We start from the raw sequence: 9,615 nt of genomic DNA, 5'->3' as shown, positions 1-9,615 counted from the left end.
AATGGAAAAAACTTTACTGTTTTCTCATAATTGAAATCATAGAAATAAGGATTGAGTTCAATAATTTGATGGTGATATCAGCTTTTATAAGGGCTATGATACATGTAGCACCCTTTTTACTCTTTTGTACATCATTTTTTAGTATGCTTCCCCTCTAAATTGGAGTTGTCTGCACAATTTAAGGGTGTAAGTGGTGCTAACAGAAGAGTCATTTGTTGTGGAAGAGGGAGGCCTATAGCTGCTCTTATGTAGGTAAAAGAGTTTATCAAGTATTTTCACTTGTTAAGCTAATTACTAGAGACTTGACGATGATGATGGAGCACTTATGGTGGGGAGGTCCATGAGCTTCCCATGGACTGGAACTTGTGGCTTGTTAGCCATGGAAAAACATAAAAAATAAATGGAACTAGCTTTTATTCAAGAATTCCTCACAAACAGTGCCACTAATAAGGTTTAAGGTAAACCCTATAAGATTAATATCCTTTTAATATTGATAAATGGACTGAAAGGTTGAAGATATACTGCTAAATTTAGATTCAGAGATCATAAGCGCCTACAAAACAAGTTACTTATTGGGATTGGGAGACCATCGAATGCTTTAGGCGACTCCTCTGCCCCCCTTTAACACACAACGCCCCCCTGCGGACAGTTCATAAACCCGCCTTCAATATTGAGGAGACATCCATCTTTCACTTAAGATAGCCTTGGACTGGACAAATCCAATTAATAAGGGGTGGATCCCGAGATTGACTGATTCATAATTTCACTCCATCAGCACTGCGCTTAAGTCTTTATCTTAGCGGCAGAAATCCTCGACACAGCTTTTCGCCCCAAGAGCCAGTCGGTCGAAAGCTAGGGAATATTTATCTTTCCAATTGGGCCCTTTCTTTTCTAAGACAACATTATTCCTCGATTCACATAGGGTCCATAAGATACAGAGTTAAGAACCGTATTTTTCCCAACACAACAAAATCCCCACTATTGAAACAGATTTTACTGTGTTGGGCAACAAAATCCTCTGTATTCCAAAGTCTCCACACATCATCGCATTCAAAGAACAAGTGGGATGTAGGTTCAATATCATTTCAGCAGATAGGACATACATTCGAGCGGGTGGTGGAGTTTGATTCAGTCTCTGCAGTTTCTTGGATGTGTTCAATATCATTTCAGCAGATAGAACAGACATTCGAGCGGGTGGTGGAGTTTGATTCAGTCTCTGCAGTTTCTTGGATGTGTTCAATGTCATTTCAGCAGATAGAACAGACATTCGAGCGGGTGGTGGAGTTTGATTCAGTCTCTCCAGTTTCTTGGATGTGTTCAATATCATTTCAGCAGATAGAACAGACATATGGGCGGGTGGTGGAGTTTGATTCAGTCTATGCAGTTTCTTGGATGTGTGATGGCTCAACAAAGCTATGGTTCTGGAGGACGCAAATTCTTTTCAACTCTGTTGCCATGAAAGTTAAAGATTTGAGGAAAGTCAGCTTTATTTACACCATAAGACAAGGAAATGTAATTGCTTGGCAAAGCAAAGCTTGGATATTCGGGAGGATTTCATTGCCTGGTTCTAATTCTATGTTTCTCGTTCAGTTTATTTTATTTATTCCTTTTTCTTTAGTGTTCCATTCTCTTGATGCTCTGTTCTGTCTTGCTTCTCTTCTCTAATAAAAGCTCATTGTTTTTCATAGAACAAATAAAAAAACATGAGCTACTGTATACATCTTTTCTTAGTCCCAAGTTATGACCCTCACTTTCTACAAGCAACAAATTTGGTTGTAAATTGGTCGTATACTTCTTTAATTTTATGCCAAAGTGAAAACATTTACTTATTCTGATCAAGAAAGAACAGAAAAGATTTGCTTGCACAAGTTTTCCACTTGTAGGAAGCCAAGTGATCGATGAAGCGGTCGCCAAAATTTTGGTTAAATCATTTTAATTAAAGAAAACAACTAATGTAGATTTTCATACGTCAAATCATAATAATTTTCAAACCAATATTGAAATTTACCATGACAGAATTGTGAACTTGAAAAAATTAATGCTACATCTCATGCATGGGCAAAGCATTAACGAAGAAGCATATCAGTCCCAAATTAAAGCATAGAAGTAAGTAATACATCCATTCTCAACCACCATTGTTGAAGAATGAATGTTATCCTAAGTAGCATTCTAATTACAATCCAAACCATAGGCTTATACATAATATAAAAAGTATTCTTGTCCATCTCCAGGTAAAAGTTCCATGGAGGGAGGGAGGGAGGGAGGGAGAGACGGCAGAGATTGGTGAAGCTGGCCTAAGTCCTAACCATGGTTGGTGGGTTAGAGGAAAAGAACCCAAGGGAACCAAAATATCTCCCTGGGTTACATGCAGGGTGCTTTGAGCTCCAAATCCATTTATGGAGTTCTTAGCATGATGTTGCAATAAGATAACTAAATGCAAAGTAAACAAACACTACCCCTCCTATTGCTTACTAAAATGGGCTAAAACTCCCAAAGTTTTGCCCCATTGAATTTACAAGAAAGGAAAAACAAGAGTTGATAAGATTTTCTTCCCTCACCGAAGGAAAGATCTTTTGTTAAAACACATTTAAGATTAATTAAAAGTAAAATTGGTAAAAGCATTTATCGAAACATGACTGCACTGTCCTAGTTCTAAAATCCTAAGACTAGCTAGCTAGATGTTAATGCACAAAAAAACTGTGGGCAACCATGCCCATGATTTCGCTAAAAACTGCCTCTTCAACTCGAGGTGATTAGCCATGTTGGAGGGATTATCCATTTAAAAACTAATCTTGAAAATGAAGGGTTTGCTGTCTTTCTTGTTGAATGTACATTTTTGGCAAACCATTTTTAAGTTGATTAGCCTTGCGTAGGCTAAAATTTACAAAATGGTTGTTTCACTTAGCCTTTCTGGGGCTACTGATTGAGAAACTTTTTTCCAACCAAGCTAATCCAATAGCTTGAGTCGGTGATTACATACACATGTATTGGTTCTCTTCAAGGAGGAACCCTTCTTTCAAAAAGATGCAATGAAAAAAGATGCATGACTCTCCAATTCTTGGAGAAGATTTTAACCCCTATGGGGGGTTATGTGTGTGCAAGAAGCCCAAGGTCCAGACATGGGCTTGTGTTAGGAAGAGAAAGAAAGAGAACCATGGTTAGGCCGAAGGTATTTGAGGCCTCGAATGAAACAGCTGAGGAAGCTCACAGAATAGAAGTGGCTAAACTGGGACACCCTCTAGCGATGAGGAATTGGTGGAGCTTGAAGAGCCAAGGTCACGCCTGTGGCACAGCAAAACACACTGTCAAAGATATCAGTACTCCTTCCAGTAAAAAAAAAGGCATAATTAATTAAGCACTGTTTAGAAAATAATTGTTTAGATCATTCCTTGCTGTAAGAACTTAATCGCATTAATCTATATAGGTTTTTTTTAAAAATTATTTCTAATATAAGAGGATGTCGGGTAGCATAATTTAAAATCTTACATCGGAAAATGTGATCACTTGTCTTCTTTAGTTAATCAGAAGAGGAAATAATACTATATATTGGTGACCTAATAATTAAATTTTCAGTGCTCGTTTTACAAAGTCTAAAATTGGCAGATGCAGTAAAGGCCATAAATTTGAGAAGAAGCTGTAAAGATGGCAAACCTGATGGCAAGGCCGCAGTGGGAGCAAGAGACATAGGTGCACCATAATGCTGTGGATATCCTCCTGTGGTTGAATTAATGGCTGAATACTGAAACAGGTTGTATGGGTACTGGACACCATAGCTCTGCCCGGAAGTAGGGTAGCTGGTGGCGGCTCCTCCACTTCCTTCTCCAAATTGTAGATACGGGTAAAAGGCTGCAGCTGAACCATTCATCAGCCCACCATGCCCAGTTCCATACATGGGATACTGTGCAGTTGCCCCTCCATACACATTGTAGTAGCTCTGCACCATTAACCCAAAATCCAAACAATTTACTAGAGATATATAATCTATCCATGCTTTTATTTTGTGCATTGAGTTCAAAAACCCAAAAACAATAAAAAAATATCAGCAATGCATGAGTGTGGGTTTATTTATTTGTTTGGATAAGAAAATTGATTAGTGGTAACATCTGGGGCATTGAATCTAAGACCTTAGCTTCGAGGAAATCTATGTTGCAAAGAAATAGGATAAATCAAAAGTTTTAACTTATTACTACGGCGTCTTTCCAGCAACTTAACAAAGACAACCCTGCCGGCGGTCACAGCTGGTCCAGGAAATTTCAGAAGAAAGTGAAAGTGTTACAGAGGACGGACCACAAAACGTCTATTTTCAAATTGACAAAGAACAACAAGACAAAACAGCTTTAAATTTACTTTTGGTCACCACTTTGCATTTTACATCTTTGGAGGCAAAGTCACGATGACATTACTTTAACTTAGCTTATCGAGTACATACAATGATGGGCATCAAAATGGACAAATGCTACCATATATTAACAGTGTTTTCCTTCTCGAGTACATACAATGATGGGCATCAAAATGTACAAATGTTTACCATATGTTAACAGTGTTCTCCTTCTCTAACCAAAAACGATTCACTAATATTATACTTACACGTTAGTACGTACATTAATCATTTAGTGAATACTATATGTTGCAGAAAAGTTTTACAAAATAATTGTCTTGCCATGCCGACAATTGAAATGATAAGAGGTTAAAATCAATATTATTAAATTTATCTCGATTTTAGCAGAGTATATTAGATTATAAATGTAATACAGTTTAATTTAATAAGTTGATTTGAAATCTAGGTTGAATTAGACTTTAAAAAAATTATTATAAGTTAATTTGGTTAAATCTAGTTAATTTAGTTAAAATTTTAGAAAAAATTTAAATAATATTATCTTGATTAATTAAAAAAATACATAAATTAATAGTAAATCGAGGGGGGTTTAATGTTATTAGATAAAAAGGCAACATCCCCCGCGAAACATGGCAGCATGGTGAATAAATTTTTTACCTAGAACCCACCCCACCATTTAAGCATTTGACCAACCCTAAAAAACAACAAAATCGGATGAATATTTCTCTGCATCAATGATTTACATGATGGGAAAAGAATAAGAACTGCAACAATGATTATTTCACTCGAAGACTAACGATATGTGCCTGTCTTAAGAATATATCAGGCTTGTAACATCTTTCCAATTTGAACATTAAGAGAGAACATAACAAAATAGTTGTCTAAGAAGTGTGCACGTTGGAATTTTGAGCCAAGAAAATGCTATCCTATATAACTTTAAGTGCTCGACAGAGGTTATATCTTTCTCTTCTTTTTTTGTTTCGATTACAACGTGTTCCAGCTTTAATCTCGAAGAGAAATGGTGGATTAGAAATTAATTTCATCTGATAATTTATCAATGATTCTTACGGAAATGAATAAAATTAGCTATCCTCTCTTCCTTGCCTAGTTGCCTATTAAAAACACTGTACTTTTTCTTCATATGTTGCAAATCGACATGTACAGTGCTTTTGACACGATTTGAAATGGCTTTTGAAGCAGTAAGTCATCCAAAACATATTCCTGGGAAAACCATTTGAGCAACTAGAAAAGGGAAACTTCTATATGAAGGAAGATAAATAGTAAAAATAATTGAAATAAAAAGTTGTTTTCCTTAAAAGAAAAGCCACTGTCTGCTAAAAGTATGCTTGAAAACGCATCCAAAGATGAAGTGAGGAAAAAGCAAAAGAAAAGGAAGAATTTGTACAAACCGTTGGGTATGTGTAGTCTGGCGAGTATGAAGAGTACCTGAAATGGCGTAATTAAAGAGAAATGACAAAGAAAATAAAGTTAGTGCTCGATGCTTGACGTCAAAGGAGTCAGCGAAGATTCCAAAAAAGAATAGCTGGAGTTTATGAAGCCAAAACAGTATAATGATTGCCTTTCAGCTAGCATGCATCTGTGGGTATGCATGCATAAAATGATAAGAGGTAACTTTTATTTCATTTTATTTTCTGGTTTTAAATTTGTCGGCCAGAGACTATAAAAGGGCTAAGGCAAAAGCTTGCTAGCACTTGACCTTCCATCACAATGCACCATTTTAATTTAAGCAGAAACCTTATATTTAAGCTATATATACAATTCTTACCAAAGACCATGGTGAGAAGCAAAAGGAAGCATGGCATTAACATTTAATGTGTCGTATGCACGCATGAAAATGCACATGAATAAAATGTATAGAGGCAAGACTTTGAACATGGTTTTGCCTGCTGCGGGTGGGTCTCGGTCCTACCATAATAGATATATAAATTGTTCAGGAATGGTGATTGCCATGGTCACCATTCACATGTAGGCGTATCTAGGGCTAGTAGGGTCTTGAAGAAAGGAGATGGCCACGTGCTTGTAATTGTTTGTCGAAATGCACTGTGTGAAAACCATAATGTGTTATGCCAGCTAGTTGAGCAATTGTAGTAAGTCTTGAGGGAACGATTAGCAAGAAGCATGTGGATGGTGAGTACATGATGATGGAAAGGAATAAATAAATGAATGGCTATCCTTTCTCTTCGTTTGAACCAAGTTCGAGAGAGAGAGACAGACACAGATAGAGAGAGAGAGAGAGAGAGAGAGAGAGAGAGTATGATGAGGTGGCTTGATTGATGAAGCGTGCTCTCGACCACCCTAGTTTAATGGGTTGGGTCTGCATGAGTTGGCAATGCACGTGCATGCAGCATCCCAAAAGATATGAGAGAGAGAGAAGAGAGGGGGGAGAGGGAGTGAAAGAGAGAAGCTAGCATACCCATAGACATTATACGGCATCCCTTGTTGGATGGCATAATGAGGGAAGGATGCAGCTGGAGGAAAAGCTGTGCCCACACCACCTCCAAACCCTGTCTGAAAAGAGCTCATTACCCTAAAGTTCCGCCCTGCTCCTCCTGCCATAACATTTATTTATTATTATTGTTTCGTATTTTAACACTAAAGCAGTTATTTTTCAACTGAAAAACAGCTAACATAATCAAAGCTCGACCAGATCAAATGAAAAAGAAAAAAGAGAAGGAAGAAGAAGAAGAAGCTGGCAGCCCTTTTATATATGAACTTCAACAATATTGATGGGATTAATAATAAAGCACAGAAGTATTTCCTTAACAGGAAAACTAAGTTGTACTGCTGCAAGTGGGCGTTTGTTCGGCCATTTAATGTGCTTTAAAATTCTTTTGCAGGAAAGATGATGGCTGCAAACTTTCTCGAGGTGTATATATATTTGTTATTATTGGTCTGCTGCTGCTGCTTGGTGCAATATCATGGAGTCCAGACTGTCCAAATTACGAAGAACAGAACCTTCCTCCATTTAGGAAGAATATTCACAATGCACGATGATTCGATTGTCAATGTGTTTCTTCGAAAACAGAATATGTTTTTGGACCTCCATCAAATTCTTATCCAAATTAATTAGCAATGAATATCCACAAAATTCTAATAACCTTTGCCCAAAGAATTAAATAATAAAATCTCTGAAAATCAAAGCATCTCAATTTAGACCTAAGACAGTGAAAAGTAAAATGAATAAAAGTTGTAAAAGCTTTTTTTTTTTTTTTTGATCTCAAATATATGTATATATATATATATGGATATTTATGTCAATATATATATATAGGATCACACATGGGTTATATATATATTGACATAAATATCCATATATATGATCACATTAAAAAATTGTATGGAAGAGAAATTAAAATGGTAAAAGTAGCAGGAGTAGTATACCATGCTTTGGGGTAGAGGGTTTGGATCTCTGAACACCCATAGATGCAAGATTACAATTAGCTCTTCTTCCATCTATCACTGGAGCAGCATCCACACAAGCCCTCATGGCAGCATCAGGTTCTCGAAAAGTTACCTAAAATAGCAACAGCACACTTTCCCAGATTAACTACCTCAAAAATAAGACAAGACCCTAGTATAATTCTTGATTCTTTTCGAAATCCGTAATTTCCATGCGTAACTCATAACTAGATCTGCCTTTGGCTCCAAGATCTCACCAACTGCATGCTTACAACATAAAAAACGCAGGATAAAAACGTATATAGATGAAGCAAAAAAAGGGAGGGACATACAAATCCATAGCCTTTGGATCTGCCAGTGGCCTTATCAGTGATGACAACAGCTTCCAAGATCTCACCAAACTGCTCAAAGTATTTCTTCATGGTCTCCTTTTGAGTTTCCCAAGCCAACCCTCCAACAAAGACCTTAGTATAAGTTGTGTCACCAAACTGACCTGCCAAATTTGCTGGAGTCATCTTTCTTGATTCTCTCTTTATCCCTACTTTTCTTTCCTGAGATCTCTTGATATCACCAGTACCGCTGAAAACCAAAGCTCAGTAGCAAACAAAACTTTATAGTATATGTCAAAATGAGACCTAATATGTGACTAAATTAACCTATGCGACACCCAATATGGACAGATAGAGGTGGTCGATCTAGATGTTATGTAAGTGCCAAAGACGAGAAAGACCCACTAGATTTGAAGGGATCTTTCCTTAGATTTTAGAGGTGAATTTTCGTGGCGATGGATGGTGGTCTTAATATTTGATCAAGGAGAGACAATTAGGTCAGTGAGATTGAAAGAGAGAGAGAGGGAATTGGGAGGGAAGAGAGAGCAAAAATGGCTAAAAAAATTAGGAAAGAAGAAAGACAACCTTGTAATACGGACATCAATTATATACTCAAACAGCAGCCCCGCCTCTTTTTCTCTTTCCCACGCGCCATTATTTCGTGTGTTTGCCACCATAAGATGATAATTGGTGTTCTGCTCATCATGTGTGTGATATACGTGCTGTGTTGAGTGTGGGTATGGTTTATGCGGCATTATTATGTCCCTCATAGCTGTACTTTGTATTATTTTGAGGGGGAAAGTCGAATGACTTATTGGTATGCCGTTTTGGCTCATAATTACGAAACTACCAAACGGAACTGCTGTGATGAGAGCAAAAGTTCGTGGTGGCAGAAACGGAACGGGGAAGTTTTGGAAATCGAGGGCAGACGGATAAAATCACGCGGGAGGTCAACAGTCAACCCCTGCGGATTAACTTGTGTGAAATGGGGTGTATCATGTGAGCAACTGCGGATTAATCAATTCATGTTTTTTAATCTAACTATATATTTTAGGTTAATAATGAGGGGAAAATAAATTAATTAATACATGAATTTATTACATCCAAAAAAATTTAATAAAAATATGTTACTCTTAATGTAATTGTGTATTAGTTACTTTATTATTTACTAATCTAATTAGAATAAATAATTTATAACTGAGTGTTATTCTAGGTTAATGATGAGTGAGTAATAAATTGATTGATATATAATTTTATTGTGTTCAAAACCAGTTTTTAAATAATATTTTTTTTGTTAATCTATGTGTGTATTAATTATTTTATTATTCATAAATTCATCCAAGATAAATAAGTTATCATTGAGCATTATCTTAGGTTAATGACAAATGGATAATATATATATATATATAGATGGTGAGATCATAAATTTTGGAAGTAAAAGTGCATGAATATAAATTTAAGATAGGTGTAAAATGATATAAAATTAGACCTATAAATCTAATTGTAACATTTTTTTTAGAAATATAATAT

At 36.3% G+C, this 9,615-nt stretch overlaps 1 protein-coding gene across 4 annotated transcripts; it reads right to left on the bottom strand.

Moving 5' to 3' along the window:
• Positions 1–2,018: 2,018 nt before the first annotated feature.
• Positions 2,019–8,664, bottom strand: LOC105111292 (RNA-binding protein 38-like). 4 transcript variants are annotated; one of them, XM_011006596.1, is made up of 6 exons: positions 8,089–8,664; positions 7,739–7,871; positions 6,771–6,909; positions 5,746–5,782; positions 3,652–3,934; positions 2,019–3,282 (listed from the first exon to the last, which is right to left on the bottom strand). In XM_011006596.1, the coding sequence occupies exons 1-6, from the start codon at positions 8,269–8,271 to the stop codon at positions 3,239–3,241; spliced, it is 819 nt and encodes a 272-aa protein (XP_011004898.1). In that variant the 5' UTR covers positions 8,272–8,664; the 3' UTR covers positions 2,019–3,238. The 4 variants fall into 4 exon arrangements, with proteins under 4 accessions (XP_011004898.1, XP_011004899.1, XP_011004901.1 ...); XM_011006597.1 differs by having other exon boundaries at positions 6,771–6,906; positions 8,089–8,663; XM_011006599.1 differs by having other exon boundaries at positions 2,019–3,302; positions 8,089–8,662.
• Positions 8,665–9,615: the final 951 nt, after the last annotated feature.

This window comes from Populus euphratica, unplaced genomic scaffold, assembly GCF_000495115.2.
Source record: "Populus euphratica unplaced genomic scaffold, PopEup_1.0 scaffold461.1, whole genome shotgun sequence".
In the NCBI taxonomy this organism is placed as follows: domain Eukaryota; kingdom Viridiplantae; phylum Streptophyta; class Magnoliopsida; order Malpighiales; family Salicaceae; genus Populus; species Populus euphratica.
This window is presented reverse-complemented; position numbering and strand designations above follow the sequence as displayed.